Genomic DNA, 20,336 nt, shown 5'->3' with positions numbered 1-20,336 from the left:
GTATCACAAATAATAAAATATGCGCATATAGTTTTTTTTTTAATCAAGATAACACAAAGAATCAATTTAAAACGATACTCAATAGCCGGCTATCTGAAACCTGAAATGGATTGAACAGTAACATTTTCCACGTAACGAATGTACACAAAATTATGTTCTAAACTAAAATGAACTTTATCGTTAACGAAATAAAGTTTAAAATTCAAAGAAAATAACCTTCGTTAGACGGAAAAAGGATAGGCAGAAATAGGTCATACTAGTAAACTACATTTCAAAAGAGTACTTTTCAAATGTGTCAAAGGGAACATAATTAGACTAAGTTTCTTGCAAAGACCTTAAGATATTAACGAATCTGAGTGAATACGCTATATCTCATGCAGGAATATTCTTAGTTTTAAGTTATTAAAATATTCAAATAACATCAAAGTATACCTTGTGCTTGGTCATGCTGTGTTATATAACATACCAGCTGTTCCTTAGTTGAAATATTCCTGCTCCTTAGCTTCAGAATTTGGCGAACAAATGGGAAAATAATTTTTGAAACCCAGTTAGTATCGTCAGAGATCGCGTTCAAACAAGCCGATAGTTAGAACTTATGATTACGGGTTCAAATCCAGGCAAGGACCACTGAGTGTACATGTTTTTATAATTCATCTCAGGCTTAGAGTGAGGAAATCTACATGTGTCTAATTTCAATGAAATTGTGTTACATATATAGCCACCGATCCGCAATGGAGCAACATGGTGGAATAAATTCTAATCCTTCTCTACTAAGACCTTTAGCCTACCAATGGGACGTTAATAGCATCCTATATTATACGTACTTCACTTACGTTTAAGCAAATCAAATTTTAAGTTTATAAAATATGATTTACATTTAACATTTCATTCATATAAAAAGACTCAGTTACGGTTTTATGTAATAACATAAGTGTATGATTAAGTTAATTACATTCTGTATCAACCGCGATATAATAAAGAGCCTTTGAAATTTCGAATCTCTCCTGCTCCGAAACGATTTATTATAATTTATGATAATTTATAACATAAACGAAACACAAATATTTAGTTTAATAAGAGGCGTCTTTACGAATATTTTAACATCAGTTAATTACAAGTATTTAGCACATTTACACAGTAAAAGGTACAAAGTTATATTCATAATGTTATTACCATTCAAGTCTTGAAATATTCTAAATCTGTTGAAATGTGTTCACGCTCGTGTGTAACTGTCATAAATTGGCAAAATATTCATAACATATTGTTCGTGGGATATATATGCAAATAGCAATAATCCCGTGTTCTTGAATAACTCATCAGCTCCGTCCGGGTAAACCCAATTGCTCACGGGTAGCTTTACGATAAAAATGTAAGCAAAGTGTCAGGTTCGAAATTGAACGCGACCATTATACACAAACACTTCAACTAAACTACTGAATACGTCAGACTATACGTCATTTTAGAACCCACAGGTTATAAAATCGAATTTTAGGTGTTATTACTCAAATTACTTTTCTCATTGTCGTTTGAAAGACTAAACAACATAATAGAACGACAGTAGATTATTTAAGGTTACTCTAATAAATATGTTGGTCATATTTGCCCAATTTGATAAGTTATCATTATTTATTTTAAAATTCATAGTGTTTTATTGCTCAAAAAATGATGTCAAAATACTGCTTATACGACATTTTATATGTTACATCTTATTCTCAGTTTTAATTAGAACCACATATAGCTCAGGTGACTTACACGGATTTCGATAGTTTTCAACAATTTTATCACTCTACGAAAAAGGAAAGCAACAGACAACGTCGAATCGCATATACAAAAACTTTTTTGACAATAAAAGTAGTCTTGTATTTTCTTGCAACGAAAGGGTGAGAGCTGAGATGACCCAGTGGTTAGAACGCATGCATCTTAACCGATGATTTCGGGTTCAAACCTAGGCATGCACCACTATATATATATATATATGCTTAATTTATGTTTATATTTCATCTCGTGCTCGGCGGTAAAGGAAAACATCGTGAGGAAACCTGCATGTGTTTAAAATCTGCCACATGTGAATTCCACCAACCCGCATTGGAACAGAGTGGTGGAATATGTTCCAAACCCTCTCCTTAGTTTAGTTTCAGCTTTGACAAGAAAAAAACACCTATATAAAATATTGACATATATATTAATAATGTATTACTTAAGAGTTATATACGGCCTTGTTAATTTTAAGGTAACATATAAAAAACATTGCATGCCTAAATGAAACTACACGCTTTGTATTTGACAGTCTGAGGGCAGACCAAACTGGGAAATCCGGAAAGCGTTCGATATTGATGGTCGTTGAGTTTTGTTTATAGTTATACAGTTATATTCATGTAGTGAAAGAGTGTTTACTTAGTTTTAGGGAATACCGAACACTAAATTGTAATTAAAAAGATTATACCCATCGTGATACGATAAATATATACGGCTTAATATTGTTGAGTTGATATCGAATATAATTAAATAATGGAAAAGTAAAGTAAATTATTATTAAATTTGTTACTTTTGTCCTGAGTAATTTTATTTTAAAGACAAGGTTTGGAGTTTATTCCGCCACGCCACTTCAATGCGAGACGATGGAAGCACATATTGCTGATTTAAATCCGACTCGAGTGTTTTTATTTCCATATGATTTATTTTTTTTTTTGTAATCAACAGAAATTAATTTTTTGAGTTAAGTCTCGATCAAGGATTCATCTAATCCTTGGTCGACTTACGTTAGAAGACTGAATAAAATATTATTTAATAATATAACTGAATAAAATCAATAAATAAATAATTTATTCATTAATTGAAATGGATATTGCAATCGTGTCCCACATACAGAAAAACATTTCGAGTTAGTTCTATTCATTTAAATACAAATAATATATTTAAATTATGACGTATTCTTTAGTTTCGAATCAAGAAGATGTCTTATAAGACCTTTTGACCATTGGCTCAGACCATTTGCCTCAAATAAAGACCAGCTCTTGGTCATTTTCTGATATGTCAGCATAGGAGAGCGGTTATAGAATATGCGCACACTAATTGTGCATTGTAGTTTATCCTTTGCAGATTTTGATTACATTTATTATAAAGATAACCAAAGCTGAAGAGTTTTATTTCATAATTTAATGGAATAACATCAGTCTTACTCTGGACAAAATCACGAGTAAGAACTAGTATACATTGAAAACGTAATATTTTAACCATTATCTTGATTACATGAAGTACGTACAGACGCGGAGTCGTCGAGACCATTCAAAGCAATGCCTACGCCCCGTGAAGTCAATGAAATTACTAACGTTACTTGCTTGCTGAGTTCATCGTTGAGAGAAGCCTTCCAAACATTGGAAATCTAATTCAGTTTAAATATATAAGTTTTCCTATTCCCAATAATCAATGGAGAATTTATTACTAAACTATATTTAACTGTTAACCTATTACATGCAAATAAACCGTGTATCTGTGTGTTACTTAATTGCGCTATAAACCTATTGTTAAATGTTACGTTTAAGATATGCTTTTGAATTGAATGAGTATGTCTTTGTAACATAATTTATTTAAGTAACAATTACAGTAACATTATTTGTTTACGGAAAATATAATAAGGCCTGAGACAGCGTATTGTGTTGACTATTCAATAATTATAATATTTTTTTAATAAATACGAGAAATTTTATGATATATTACAACTGCATATCCAATATACCTACTTATGTATTATGCGTTGTTTTTATATATGAATTATGTAACTTTTGTATCCAAATAATATTGTACACCTGTATTGTTCAATTATCACACAAAAATATGTAGCTATCCACTCAGTCAAAATAATTTCCATCAATTTCAGATCCTACATATAGTAAGTGTATTATAGCAGGCGAATATTCATGAATAATTCTGACAAAACCATTTATTATTTTACAAAGTGTCGTTTACATCAATTAAAATATAGGTCTTAGATAATTTATTTAAAAAAAAAAGTGTAATTTCACTGTAGTCATCAATCATTCCACCTACAACTATGTACTTTTTACAACTGCATAGCTGACGTTGCTACAGTTATTAATTGTTTTTTTATTATCTATTATATATGTATATAAATTTAAATTAATTTCAGGTGCAATCTTTATAATACACATCCGATTTATATCTTAATAAATTCATGTTTAAGATAAAGGCATTAGGCAATAAAATTTTAAACACTACGTGGTTTAAAATTCATACGTATATATTATGTGAGCTAGCCTCACAAAGTGTCATTAAAATTAATGTTACATTGTGATGGACAAATAACAATTTATAATAAATTGTTACAAAACAATATAATAGAAATATAAAATCATATTTAAATGTTCACATAAAAATATTTAGATCTTATTAATATTACCTTAAATGAGCCTGATTAACATTTTATAACCTGTACTCTGTAGCACATCCAACGAAAATATAGCTTTGTTAACGACCAATAAAGAACGATAAATGTAGTCTTCGCAAAGACAATGAAATTACTAACATTATTTACAGATCTCAACGTTACGATAAACATCGTTAGTTTTTTCATCCTCGCTTCTCACTCTTGTCCGAAATAGGTAATGTATTGAGAAGAAAAAAGAAGAAGAACGTCATCCAATCACAACGAAGTTTGAACTATTCTAATGGAGTTATATGCGTACAAACTTGCGTTTTCCAATGGGATTCAATAATATGATAATTGAGAAACGCAGGTAGGCAAGACCCGCTGAACGTTCACATACTTGAAAATATCGTGAGGATGCCTCCATATTACATCAAATGTAATATTCTAACAAGATAGATCTTTGCCTATCAATGTACTCTGCCATTACATGATTAATAAACTATGAATCTAAAAATAATATTTTTATGCGCGCAAACTGTTTACATTTGTGGAGTGAAACCGTGCTAGAATATTAAATAAGTGTTTGACTAAAATACACAATATGTGCTAATATTTAATCAACTCAAAACAGAGATTTTAATTTATTTATTCAGACACGGTTAAATATCACACAATTTCGTTATTTATTTACGTTTCATTGAAATTATCGTGTAGTTTAAACCTATAAGTAGAGTTTAGTTATTTGATTTTTGTATGAAGGGGTTTATGATAAAAGTATTCCCTAGATATACTCTATATACATATCATCTTATACTCTATATACTCTACATCATAAATGATTTTTATAAAATATAATTTCCTTTGTCTATAAATTAATATGTGCTGTTTGTTTCTGGTTTCAAACTCACCTGAATCGATTTGTTTATTTAAATAAAAAATATAAAAGCTATAATTTGTTGTTGCAATTCGAATCTGTATTTTGTCCTTTGAAATACTATGTAGCGTTTCAAGAATTGCATGAACGAATGTATATAGTTGCATAGCCTGTGGGAATACTTCCATGAAATGTGATCTCGACTTTGTGCGCGATACTATGAATATGAGTTATTTACTAAAAATTCCAATATGAGTATTTTACCGAGTGGCTATAAAGTTATTATAGTAGTGTACATGATATGTCTAAAAATATTTAAAACTACAAACGCGTTTCAATTTAGCCAAAAAAATAATACATACTGTAGCCTAAGTTACTCCTTATTATATCAGTTATCTACCAGTGAATATCCCGTTAAAATCGGTCCAGCCGTTCCAGAGATTAGCCGGAACAAGCAGACAGACACATAAACAGACACACAAAAATTGTCCAAATTTTATTTTGGGATATGTACCGTTTAAAAACAGACGCTCCAATTTTATTATATGTAAGGATAGTCTACGTATTTACTTTCATACTGTTATTAAAAACAATCATAATTTTTATTACAAAATGAACGGCAAAATCTTATAGAAAACATTTATTTTAATTAATATCCTATCATCAAAATGAAAACATAAGTTAGTTGTATATTTAAAGCTGTACTTAGAACGCAATATCCTGTACCGTTTTAATTAAAACCTTGCGAATGTTCGAACTTCTACGAGATAGTTCGTTTCAATTATTTTTGCTTTCATATTGCATTAATTATATAATTAGTCGTATAAGTTCATCATTTTACATATGTATTTGCATTTTATAGTCGTGTTTATAGCCATGTAGAATTTAGGTTGTTTGTAATATTCGTTTTGTTTTACATAGCAAAGATTTACCTTCAATATAATGGCACAAAAATAAGATGTACCTAAAGTAAACAGATCTATGTATATGTATCACTGATCTATGTATATGTATCTAAGATATTTTATAAATGTGTGCGTCTTTGTGTTTTGGTTCGGATTTGCTTTTATTGGAATGAGGTCTTAAGTCATAACAAGAGTAAGGCGTTGAACTACCTTGTAGAAGTATGCAATTATGAGAGCAATAAATAACAAGTGCCAGAACATTTGTTTGTTATTCCAAATCATCATCATTCTCCTGCCCTTACCCCATTTTATTTGGGCTCAGCGCAGCATGTCTTCTCCTTCCATACTTCTCTGTCAGACGTCATCTCAAGTAACATTGTCTTATTCTAAAATTATTTTTTTTTATAACTTTACAATTGTTTGGTCCATATCCCATAATATCAAACTAAAATATTTCATTAATATTACTATTGTTATTCAGTTGTCACTGTTAATATTTAAAAATTTTAAGAGTTTAGTTTCTGATTAATTGAATAAATAAAAGAAAATGTAGTAGGCCCGATATAATAGACGATAGTAATATATTATTATGCAAACGTACGTCACAAACTCAAACAAGTAAGTTTCAAAATGTTAGCTAACTAGGACGTACGGTGTTACAAAGTTTTCCAGATGAAGGCGAATTTAGAAAGAATGAATTTTCAAGTTCACAAGTACCTTCAATATATAATAGAATAAAAATGAATTTAATATACTTAAATTACTATAATAATACATTCCTTTGATATTATTATTAAAAAATATTCTTATTGCTCGCTTTATGCTTATATGTCAAAAAGAATAAATATTAAAATAAATTTAAACACCTTGAAAAAAAAAATGTTTTTTTTTTTAAATAATTTCCCAAAAAAGAAGTGTTCTTATCTATTGTTACCTTCTTCTCAAAATATGAGAGAAGAAAGTATCCAAATCGAAAAGCTGCACTCATTTGTCTATGACTCGTGTAACATGTATTAAAAATTATATTCAATTAAATTTAATGGTAAAAATAAATATAAGTTGTAATTTGACAACTATAGGACGTTAATTTCAATGAAATACATTCACTATTCAAGCTAATTGACAACACAATTTCAATACGAGTATTCAATGACAGGTATGTGATTACGAGATTAACGAACCAATAAAATTATCCAGAATTTATCCAAATAATCAATGACCGAAATGCTGTCGTGATTGCCAATGTAATCTTTAAATAGAAATACATCAAAGTTGATGTATCTGTACGTATGTTTGGGCGCTTACGGTTGTTATAGTTTTAGCGCTTCATGAAAAAACGAGTGAAATTTTATGATGCGCGAGAACAGGCTGAAAACTTTTTGTTTTCTCGGTGGTAGAGCTTTGTGCAAACCTGTCTGGGTAGGTGGTAATCTCGGTGGTAGGTCACTCACTCACCAGCTATTCTACCGCCGAACCGCAGTATTGTATTAGTCAAATTCTGGCATTACTAATTTATTGACTTTTTGACAGGATATATAGTACACATTTATAAATATTAACATACTGCTCGGACATAGAGTCTAAATTTAATACCGACAGTAGCTTTACGTTTGGTATAATCTTGTGTAATGATTAAAGGAAATACATACATATATTATATAGTTTCATACTCGTAAAAACTCTAAGCATCGCTGCTTTCTCTTGTAGTTCTTTACTTTATGTCTATAACTCAAAACTTGGTATCTCTCCCTTTGAGGAAGAGGCTTGGAGCTTATTCCACCACGCTACTGCAAAGTATGGCAAATACCACCAGACCATAGACCATATGGCAAAATGACGCTAAAATTAAATACATGCAGGTTTTCACGGAGCTTGGGTTCAACGCTGAGACCAAAACGCATTATAAGCAGAATATATGTACGTATAAATGAAAATTCAGTGGAGCTTGCCTGGGATTGAACCTGCAATCGGTTAAGATCAAATACCTCAGATAATATTTCTTTAAATCGATAAAGCATGTTAGAAATATATTTCCAAATTGTTAATAATGTAGTATAAATAGCAGAACAGGAGATTGGCATTGAATTTATGTAAGACTCTTAATAAAGGGTTTACAGCTCTACACAGGCCGACCCAAATTCAATTCACTCGCGACATTTAAATTGTACGAATGAAAGGACTGTGGAGTCCTTATTTTAAGATAGATTTAATGTTCTGTTTTATTTAATAACATGCTGGGCCCGCGACTTCGTCGTTTGAATATAAGAAAAATGTTATTATTATAGCCTAAGTGACTTCGTACTGCATCAGCTGTCTGCCAGTAAAAGTCACGTCAAAATCGGTCAAGTCGTTCCAGAATTCAGCCGAAGCAAACAGAACGATTGTAAAAAATGTTATTTTGGTATTTGGTATGGCTTTTACACGGTGTATGTATGCATTGATTAAAAGCGGTTATTTTAATATTACAAACAGACACTTCAATTTTATTATATGTAAAGATTACTTCTATTACTTTGCCCGTAGGTACTTCATTTTGGGGTTTTTACTGTATAGGTAGGTATTAGCAAAACTAGAGGACACTGTCATGTCTGGGAATTAAAATCGAAATTTATTTCATACCTTCAAGTAATATTGAAGGAATTTTCCAATTTTAATTTCAATAACAACTATATACTACCGTTTCGGTATATTAAAAGTATCGGAAAAAACAGGAAGGAAAACATTAGTTACATTTCAATAAAAAAAGTTGCATGTGAATAATAATCATTATATACATTATTATTGATGTCTTCTGTATGACCTAGGACGATTATTATCAACACCAAACTCTTCTACTATTTATAAAATCCTGTACAGTACTATATAGCTTATTTGTTTTATTATTCACCTATGTTTTAGATAAAGGAAAATGAAAAACGTTTCGCGTATTTTTATTATAGATTAAAATGCCCTGACAGGAAGGATGTTCTAACTTTGTCGTGTTGAAAGCTTGGTTGTGTAACAACCAATCTTCATGGCAAAACGTTGAAAGCAATGTGCTGGAGAATTATATATCTGTAAAGTAAAGTGAATTATTTGTTGGTATGGCTTTGTACAAGTCCCTCAGGGTAGGTACTGATCAGATATTCTACCGCCAAATAGTAGTACTTTGTATTATTGTGTTCGGTTTGAAGAGTGAGTGAACCAGTGTAATTGCAGGTACAAGAAACATAAAGTAGGTAGCGCATTGGTGATCAAAGGTATCTTCAATATTTCTTAAACCGCCAATGTTTGTCATTTTCAAATAAAGATGTAATTAAAAATACTTCGGAATATGTTCTCAAATTATTATTAATTAAAAATAACGTGCACATCACGAATGACTCATTAACCGACAATTAATACGATATTAATATAATGCGATGTTATATCAATATCAGTAGGACACTACACAGTAATGATTAATATTTGCCATCCGCATATCAAACATCAATCGGCATTCGAGCGTTTGTGTAATGAGCGTTGTAACGCGGTTTAATTGAAACGTACGTTTCACATAATACAAGTTTAATATACGTTGCGTATTTTTTTATTTAGTTAGGATACAATAAATTGATAGCTGTAACCATGTTCAACTTGAAAAAAAAAATTCAATATCTCTTTTAATACAATACCATAGAAGTAAATATTATCCTACTAGATTACTTTTTATCAATAGTCCTGTATAAATTTAATTATTATTAGAGAAGAAAGACTGAAGTCATGAATATTATGCATATAAAACTATAGAACAGATAATCAGTTTGGTTTTTTTTAAATTATAATAAAGAAATGGTTTCTATGGCATTCCATTTATTATCTGTGCTCTACAAATTGGCGGGAATTAATCTGTCAAGAATCATTTGTTTCAAAAAGTTCTTCAATTTACATCTATTTTTTTTTAATAAAAGTTATTTTATAATTACATTATAATTTTACAAATAAAATGGTGTTATGATGATAAGCTTACCTGAATCTGGAAGCAACTTCCCTTTCAGCTCCACATCGCTCTCAGCGGAGGTGGCGCCATAATTTTTAAACGTCTTTCCCGAAGGCTCCTCAAACTTCGTGACCTTGAAGCGTTCAGACATTTTCACTTTCCTGTATCACTTCACACTTAATCCCTAACACACTTGTAGTTGCACTTTGCACTTATTTAATGTGATATAGTTGTATAATAAACACAGATATGTTTTAATTTCACTCTGATACGTTTACACTAAGATATGTTTTTGATATGATTGTTTAAACGGAGTTTTTAGTGTCTCTGTTTACTTACATCTTCTACAACCTCATCCTATATTTTTAAGAGATAAAGAAATACTTGAATTCTGTTACCAATTGATAGCGGCACTCAAGACATTCGTAATATTTGTTCTAATATAAAACGTCTTAATATATAAATGCCAGTACGCATTTTACAGATTAATTTATTGCTTTTTTTTAGGTTATGAAAAGTTACTTTTATGAAAAAGAAAATTCATATTCCTCAGTTACTGCGAATAAATATTTGAAACAATATTTTAAACATTACGATATACAATGTTTTGGTTCAAAAACACGTTCAGATACATCTATATCTATAACATAACATGTCCTGACTGACTCACTGATTCATCATCGCCGAGTGTAAACTGTGTTAAGTCATGAAATTTGGTGAGTAGGATCGTTTTATTGTGTAGTTACCCATTAAGGTAAAAATTTTGGGAATTCTATCTCTAAGAGAGGTTGAAAGTTTGTACGGAAGTCCATAGCTTCTTAAGTCAGGAAGATGAAACATTTTTTTGCTTTATAATTGATTCATAGATTTGTTGATAAAGAAGTCTGAAATAAACATAATATTTTAAGTAATTATGTAAATGTATTCAACTTTATAACGAGCAAAACCGCGAGCATTAGCTAGGCTAGCTAGCATTTAGTATTTTATATCAGTCTAATTCAACAAAAAACTTAAAAAGGTAACAACTATGTTAATGATTTCTGATTGAAAGCATGTTCAGATTGTTCAAATCGATTGCAGATGTTGGACTAAAATCTTAAGCGTGTGAACTTGTTTTTTTGCATCATAATTCAAAACACTTAACTGTACTCCATAAGTCCACAAAAGGTTGACATTAAAGATTTGAAATAAAAACTCCTTTCCTTAAAGTCGTAAAATATTGTAATTAAGTTTAAGATATTTTAAACTAAACAATAAATTGTAATATATCGTAAAAACAAATCACATAAATGGATTCGTGACACATTTATTTACATTGTTTATTTTATTATAGACACTAACTATTAACCTAATAATACATAATAGCAATTAATATATTAAATTGTTTTAAAATTTAATTGTTGATTACTTTGTAATATTTTTCACTAAAGAGATTTATTACAATTTTCAACATATAAAACCTTTATATTTAGACCTGTTTAGTTTGACGTTGACGAGGGTAAAAGAATGTAAAAATTTCTCTGTACCGATACGATGTTACTTTTGATGACTGAAACTGAAGCCGCGTCTGAAAGTTAAGAGCTGTTTCTTGAAACATTTAATAAATTGGCTAAAGTTTTTGTATAAAATAAAATAAATATTAGATTCATAAGATCCCTTAAGGAATTAATATATAAGTGACAGTCACTCTGAAAATATCTCATTATTATCCGCCCGACCCAGTAGGTATAAAAGTAAAAAATTAAGACTCCAAATTGTCATAGAGCTAATTTCCAAATAATTCTTTCTTTGTGAGAATTGAAGTCGTGAAACAAGTACGAGTAACTACGCTAAACTAAATTGGAACTAGAATTTCGGGAATCTCGTAACAAGTCATTTAGTGGTATTTCGCATTGTGTATATGTAGTATGCTCTACATGTTTTAAAAAACCAATAACTTGTTTTGACCGAAATCATAATCTGCAACTTAATAAGTTAGATGTTCAGTAATCATTTCATTATATTCCAGTTCAATTAATTAATTATATTAAATTATTTATACGGAAGGTACAAAGTGATAATCCAGTAGTTGTTTTTTTGTTTGTAATGTAAATAATTGTACTTAATTATGTGATACCGAGTAAATGTGCATTATTAACAACCGAATGAAAATACAGACGGACAGAGAGTATATTTACAAGTAGTTTTAAACATTCTATCAATTAATTATGTAAATAAATTAATTAAAACGAGTATAATTAATTTTAAAAGAAACACTAATTGGAAAGGAATAAAATCGTTTGTAAAATATTTTGTAGAATATTCGATGAAATTTAATTTAATATCATAATTTTATAAATAATTCTAGGAATAATAACACGCAACACTCGACAGCATTTTTTTTTTTTTTATATTTAGTAGGCTTCTATAAATTTTTTAGTCATTATTTTTCAATATTAAATTACCACCGGTTCGAAAATTAAAATTCTAACGAAAAGACTACATACTCCTTGCCACATTTTGAATAAACTAAGTATGTACTCGTATACACATTAAATTTATTGTGTCTTATTTTTTGTATATTCTTTATTATTATCATAAGTTCACGACTGACTTTTATTACATAATCTGTTATAATGAAACTGAAATCATTAGTATATATTAACATTAAATAAGAACATATGATGATGATGAAGAAATAAGTTAAACTAATGCGAAATTTTGTTATTTCAACTTGTTATTATGGAAAAAAAAAATTTTATATTTGTGTTCTAAATATAATTGGATGGTTAACGGTGAGTTTGTTTGTAAGAACAATATAACTGACTGAGGTTACACGGGATTCTACAACCCATTTGTTTCAGTGATATATGATATGATAGAATCCGATAGAAAATTTGAAGCACAGGTTTTTGAACTAGAGCGCATAGAGCTTGAAGTGGCTCGAGTCAAACAGTGCAATATCATGTTGTCATTCATTCGTTCTTGTACTGTTCTGAAGAAGATTTCTTTGAAAAATTTAATATTGAATTTGTTAAGACATTATGCTGAAAAATCTGAAGACCAGTCATTAAACTTCTATACACATATTACATGAATGTAAGGCCTATATGATTTTGAATTAATAAACCATAAAACAGTTCACACTTTGTTTGTATAAATATTCCATCAGTTTGTATGTGTAGTGCACTGTAAGCATTCATTTGAAGATATAAATTAATATATATTGCACAAAACGTATCTGTATGAATATCTTAAGTACCCTTACGTCATTGATATCGACATGGAGCTCATAAATAATTCTATAAATATCGAGTGACAATCGGCGTACACTGAAACCATCTAGTGCGGACAGACAAATGACAAGCAATTGATATGTATTGGAAATCAGGGACGACGGTTTAACTGAGGTTGTTGAAACTGAGCTGCGTTCGAACGCATTGTACAAAAACAATTGACAATTAATCGATTAATTGTGAACAATTACGGTTGCTTTTTTGACTAATCGAAAGAGTTGCAACGTTTAAAAGACGGTGTAGATAAAATATGTCGAGCAACATTTAAATTTCGAACTAGGGGTATATTTATAGCCCATTTAAGCCAGCTTTCGTGTAAATGTGTGCTTAGGAATATTTTGATTTGGACTAAAAAGAATGGTTGAATGACGATATTGCACCAATCTTATTTAAAATCATATTTTAGAAAGCATATCTATTTATTTTTTATTATTCATTTTTATAATCAGACATTTGAGCGTAATGATGAATGATTATACACAAAAATACAATGTTTCATTAATAAAGAATCAATGCCTGTCACGAATCACTAATATTTATATTGTCGTCACCAATTAAGCGTACAGCTTATGTCGGGATTGGGAATGATAATAGACTTAGGGGTCAGTATCTATTCTGCGACGTGGAATTGTTGGACACTAAGCTAATGAGCGTAATGCTTAAAATGTATTGTTAAAAATAAATAAATAAGTAAGTAGTAATAAGTGAGTAATAAATAAGTTAGAATTGGAGTGTCTGTTGGTAATATTAAAATAACCCTTTTTTACTCAATACACGGTACGTATACCAAAATATATTTTTTTACAATTTTTGTCTCTCTGTCTGTCTGTTTGTTCCGGCTAATCTCTGGAACGGCTGGGCCGATTTTGAAAGGACTTTTACTGGTAGATAACTGATATAATAAAAAGTAAGTTAGGCTACAATACTAATTTTTTTTGTTAAATTAAGCTAGTCTTTTAATAATAATGTTCGTTAAGGATAATCAGCTTAGCATTGATGCATTTAAAAAGACGAATCATTGTTGCTTACCAAAAAAACAGACATATGCAAAAAGTTGACGAGTAGATAAAACATTATTATTGTATGCATTGGTACCGGTTCCGTTTCACATGTTAATATTGCTATCTCTTTCTCACTTATGGCATTGATAAGGATCACCATTATCAGTTATTGGAATTATTTATCCTTAGCGATTTCGGTCATTGCGGGAATTCTAAACGGAGACCAGGCAACGTTGTAGGATTGTATTGCACAAGGAGGGGGGGGGGTGTTGGTGTTATTCCAGTTCTCCAAGGGAATTTATATGAAAGATCATGAAGAACTTAGTGGGTTTTCACGTTCTGTTGGGCTAACCTGGAATTTAAGCTTGATCTTATCCTTGAGATAGATATAGATATAGCGCTTCATTAACTGGCATATATGGCATAAAAAAGCCGAACAACTTTTTATCATTACGGCCTGGGATTTGAACCTGGGACCTCGGATGCGATCATATAATTCCACTCGACCAACGAGGCAGTCAAAGTGAGTCATAACGTTCCCGTTTCGTCGATTCACTTACAACTTTACTGAATTTTCAAACTCGTGTGCTTCCCTAACTTTTAAAATGAATAGCGTACGATCGAGTTTTAATTACGTCATACTTTTTTGGGTTTCGGTATTTAATTACGTCATTGAGCGATTAGGGGAATCCCTTACAATTGAATAATTTTGTCTTGTAAGAAAATATTTCAGAAACATTGATGTTTCATTATCGTTTTACGTCAACAATTTACTTTCGACGACCTCCGTTGTCGGGTGGTGTGTACATCGGTATTTTCATTGGTATGCCACTCCAAGGTCCCGGGTTCTATTCCCGGCCGAGTCAATCAGATTATCATTAATTTTCTAGGTTGTCTTGGGTCTGGGTGGTTGTGGTACCGTCATTACTTCTAACACAAGTGCTTTAGCTACTTACATTGGGATCAGCATAATGTATGTCATTTTGTCTCATATTAATTTACTTACTTTTGTGCGAACAGTACAGAGACTAGACCGGAATGTGTTAAATATATCTTAAACTGATTATAAATATAACCAATTATATCAATAGTCAGGTGTGTTGCGTATTTTCTAATGCTATTCAGTGCATCAGCCTACTTAGCTCGATCAATGTTTACATTACACTCGTATTACAGAAACGACATAACATAAGTAGAATATATTCATGTATTATTATATCATGTTTGAAAATAGAACGTAAAGAACATTCTTTATTCTTTAATTCAGATTTTTATTTTTTATTTCGATACCTATTAACCTCCTTTATAATCTAATTACGAAATTACCTACGAATAATTTGAGTACTAGTTATTAATATAAAATAGTAACAATTTGGTTTCAATTAAGCGTGTTCTAATTACAGGCTAGAATTTCGAGCACCGTTACTCGAAATTCACGCAAAATACCCGATAGTCAGGTATTCTGAAATACCGCGAACTATTCGATATTCAGAGATAACATCAAATATTCAGATGAAATAAATATAATATGTGAAACAACTATAATACAAATTAAAAAAAAAAAACTACAATAATATTGTTTATTGTCCACGCTCCAGAGTTGGTTCGGCTTCTAAATTCTAGTGCGACCTGCTAAATTATTATAATGATGTCAAATTCATTATCGTTAACGAGAACGGTTTCATACGTCGAGTGAGTTCTCGACGTGTTCATAAAAACGTCAGGGGTTTTTTTTTTTAATAAAGGAAGTAGACGAAGGCTGCTGAAGATCCTGCTATTAAAAATTATATTAATTATTTAAGCTCATTGTAAGATCCTATAAAATAATTAATTGGATTAAAATCAAATTATATTTAAATAAATGTCGCTTAATTATTTTTGCCTATTTAAGTTTCCGAATCCATGTTAGTTGTTTACTTGGACTATCAATAAGCAAGCGTAATGTTTCTGCTTTAAATAAATTAATTTAAATATATATTATACATCTTTTCAAACCTTTTATAAATGAAACGTTACCAAAAAATTCTCGGTTTTCTGTGATATAGATGATAATTTATATCTAATAATTAATAATTCGAGCTCTATTACAATAAAATCTCAAGTAAACATCTAAATTAAAAAAATAAAAAGGTATTGAAAGTAATGTTTCAAATAAATACATTACGAATGATAATACTAAGACCACAACAGTAGTCACCACACAGTAGTAAGTCATTAATTAAATTATTTAAAAAAAACCAATGATATCGTTATGCTAATGTTAAGCAATGCTCATTTAAATAACAACAACTCAAAACGGTTAATTGTTATTAAAATTTGAAACTTACAACTTACAGTCCTGACCTTCATCAACACACGTATGTATTTATTTGTCCTAACAAGTCCTTCCGACGATGTTGTAACATAATTTATTGGATATGATATCATCAAAAACTCACTACGGATGTAAATGATAACATAAAAGTTATTTTAAATGCCCCAAACAAAGTTCAAACTACGATGTCTGTTTCTTTTCATCTAAACCTTCTTGAATAAATTTTTATACGACATAAAAATGTGTAACGTAAAACGAATTAACGCGACAGATTTATCGAAATACGAAACTGGCGTCGATTCGAAGTTCGTTATCATACACTCAGCAGCTGGTCTGTATCAGTAACGCAAACGCATAACAATTCATTTCATTGTTATTTATGTTTTCACCTTGAATAACCGCTAATGTTTTAAATAGGTAAACAGAATTCAAGAGTTTAATAAACAAACCTGGTAGGAAATATGACACAACTTGCGATCGCAACATATACCGCTAACAAATCAGCCGATGTTCAACATACTTTAAAAATTATGAATGAAAGTAACCGTTCGTGTATTTACATTAAACGTCCTTTACCTGAGCCTAAATGATTACAGCAGGCTTAGCGTATCTAATCTGGTTAGTTGCACTTCTTACGTCACTACAAAGTCGCGCGTGCCGCGAAAAAAGTTCAACAAACTTAACCTTAAATAAAAAAAACTATTTTATCAATCGATCGTAGATCGAATGCATCGTTTGTTTACACGAAACGGACTACGCAACGCGTAGTTGATTTGTTTTAATTCACTATTTTAGAAACAATTCAGGGGAGATGGAAGAACTGAACATACACGACTGTTGGTTGGGAAGTTGTTTTGTATTTTTCAGTAGTGTTTGCGCGAGTTTCGGTCGGCGGGTGGCCGAGGAGACGCGAGCGACGCGCGACGGCTCGGACTCGTCTGATGGGGGAACGCGCCGGCTCTCTGCGCACGCTGTGTACAAGTGTACGCTAACGTGTTGCCGCTGATTCAGTTCTGCTATTGCAGGAGCGGTTTTGCATCTGATCATCTGAAATCATTGTCGATGTTTACCACTGACCTATTTTATATTTTCCTTAAGCGGTCACTTACTTTAATTTATTCTTTGCTATATATTATGTCGTACTTCCTATTTTTAAATATTATGTATATGAATTAAAACGAAGAAAAACAAGTATATACATTTTACTAAAATAAATTATAGTCTAATGTTTATACCTACGATCCATTCTTTGTGTAGGTACTCGTATATTATAATAACTAATTACCTGATTACAAATTAAAATATTCATAAAATGCGTGATACGTACCAATGTTATTTTATAACGGTGACACTAAGTTTATATTTTAAGCTACTGCTATCAGTGATTTTTATAACTTACAAGGCGTTTTTGTATTGGGTTTTACGAATTAAATAATGAACTTACAAAATTTTGCTCACCGAATCGTTGCAATCCTAATCGTGCATTAACTCCTTTATATACCAAAGTGATGCTACTTAATGCTACCTTCTATAAATGTTATTAACAACGCTGGACATAGTTACGCAAACTATCTTACATAAGTTTTTAAAATTTTTAATGAAAAGACACAAATTAGTTATCCATATATAGTAATCGTTTTCATTCATAGTCTTGTAATAAAATCTTACTTTTTATATTACACACATATGTAAACTCAAGATCTGTTGCATCTACAATTAACATGTGGGGGCTGTTTCTGTAAGCCTGTCTAGTCACTAATAACATATTCTGCCCCCAAACAGCAATTCTGAGCATTGTTGTATTCCGATTTGAAGGGTGTGTGTGAAACTCCACGTGTGTGTGCCCCTGTAATAACAATATCAGGTATAGTATATATTTTCCCCGGTGTTACTAAAAAAATACTCACAACTTTTTTTGCGCATTTCCATAAAGTATATTTTATGTAATAAATAATGATTAGAGATAACGCGATAAAATATCCGAGGTAAACTTTATTGCACTATTATAACATTGTTAATTAACCATTACATTGCACATAAATTATAATATTATTATTTTAATGAACGTTTAAAGAAATATCGTTTGCGACTGACTTCATGTAAATCTATGGCAAATAGGAATTATTACAACAAGACATTCGATCCCATGCTCAAAGAAGTATTTTGATTAATTTTGAATTGAACTTACATTTTTTTAACTGCAATCAATTCGTTCGAGGTTACATTATGTTAAAATTCAAAATTGTATCATTATACATATATAAGAGCTTAATGACAGTGCCTCAAATTAATTAACACATTACTAATATTCCTATTTACCGTTCTCTTTAAGCTTATCATTTGTGTTGGAAGTTGGTACGACAATAGCTCAAAGAGTCAGGATCGATCCCACGACTTTTACAAGCTAGGTGGTCCGTAATCCATTGCGCTATCGACGCTTAATGTATATAAATATTATAATATATCAACAGCGGTAAGCCTTGAAACATAATACCCATATTTAGAAGAGAATTTCCTGAATTTATGCCACTGTAATGAGATTTCAATAGATCAAAGGACGACGTAGTAACTTAATTTATTAAGCGGGATATCCACTGCTGCATAATCGAAGACCGGAGATAAATCACATAATACAAGCCGTGCATTAGTATACTGCACGAACGCCTTGAATTTTAACCATGAAATGTTTTACCTATGACATGTAAATACTTTTTATTAAATACTAGCGACCCGCCCCGATTTCGCACGGATGCAATACTGATACTAAATATACTACAGAATGTCAATACATACAAAGTTCATAGCTTTGTGTCATTAAATAATAATAAATAAATAAATATGAGACAACATCACATACATTACTCTGATCCCAATGTAAGTAGCTGAAGCACTTGTGTTATGGAAATCAGAAGTAACGACGGTACCACAAACACCCAGACCCAAGACAACATAGAAAACTAATGGTAATCTACATCGACTCGGCCGGGAATCGAACCCGGGACCTCGGAGTGGCGTACCCATGAAAACCGGTGTACACACCACTCGACCATGGAGGTCGTCATTAGACATCAAAAACCGCAAATACATCACTTTTATACAGGATTATTGGTAATTCGATGCATGGTGGATATGGGGGTTATAGTTATTGCAAATAATCACCCCTATCACCTCCTAACGGGAATAACGTCGAATTACCAATACCCGTATATCTTGTAGGATTGGAAATTGCTAAAATTATCCGTGTTTCTTTATCATATTGTCCATGTATTATATACCAAAACCTTTCTCTCGAATCAATCTATCTATTAAAGTAAACTACATCACAATCCGCTACGTCATTTTAAAGATCGGAAATACATAGAGACAGCGGTAAGGGACTTTGTTTTACACTATGCAATGATAATGATGCCTCGCCTAAATCTGTCAACATCGGTTAAAAACAAATGAACAATACGAATATCGATCGTATTTATATTGTGACAAGATTCAAAATCGATCTATACGCGATTTAGTCCTCACAATCAGCTCTCCATTCGAAGCTGTCAAAAACAAAATTCATCTAGTTTTTTATGCAGTTTCGTTATTTATTACTGAACGGAATTTAATCAAAACTTACTAAAGT

The 20,336-nt window shown here is 30.8% G+C and overlaps 1 protein-coding gene across 5 annotated transcripts in view; it reads right to left on the bottom strand.

The window, feature by feature from the left end:
* Positions 1-17,660, bottom strand: part of LOC124539311 (solute carrier family 12 member 4) — a 448,925-nt gene extending 431,265 nt beyond the window's left edge. For 3 of the 5 annotated variants that reach the window (XM_047116952.1, XM_047120923.1, XM_047119874.1), the window contains exons 1-2: positions 17,164-17,660; positions 10,155-10,481 (exon numbers count right to left, since the gene is read on the bottom strand). In XM_047116952.1, coding sequence (XP_046972908.1) covers positions 10,155-10,275 — 121 coding nt within the window. In that variant the 5' untranslated portion in view covers positions 10,276-10,481; positions 17,164-17,660. The remainder of the gene's footprint in view (positions 1-10,154; positions 10,482-17,163) is intronic. The other 2 variants (XM_047117691.1, XM_047118444.1) reach the window with 2 other exon arrangements.
* Between the last annotated feature and the right edge of the window lie 2,676 nt (positions 17,661-20,336).

Source organism: Vanessa cardui, chromosome 1, assembly GCF_905220365.1.
Source record: "Vanessa cardui chromosome 1, ilVanCard2.1, whole genome shotgun sequence".
Taxonomy (NCBI): domain Eukaryota; kingdom Metazoa; phylum Arthropoda; class Insecta; order Lepidoptera; family Nymphalidae; genus Vanessa; species Vanessa cardui.
Note: the sequence above shows the minus strand (reverse complement) of the source record. Positions and strands in the feature narration are given on the sequence as shown.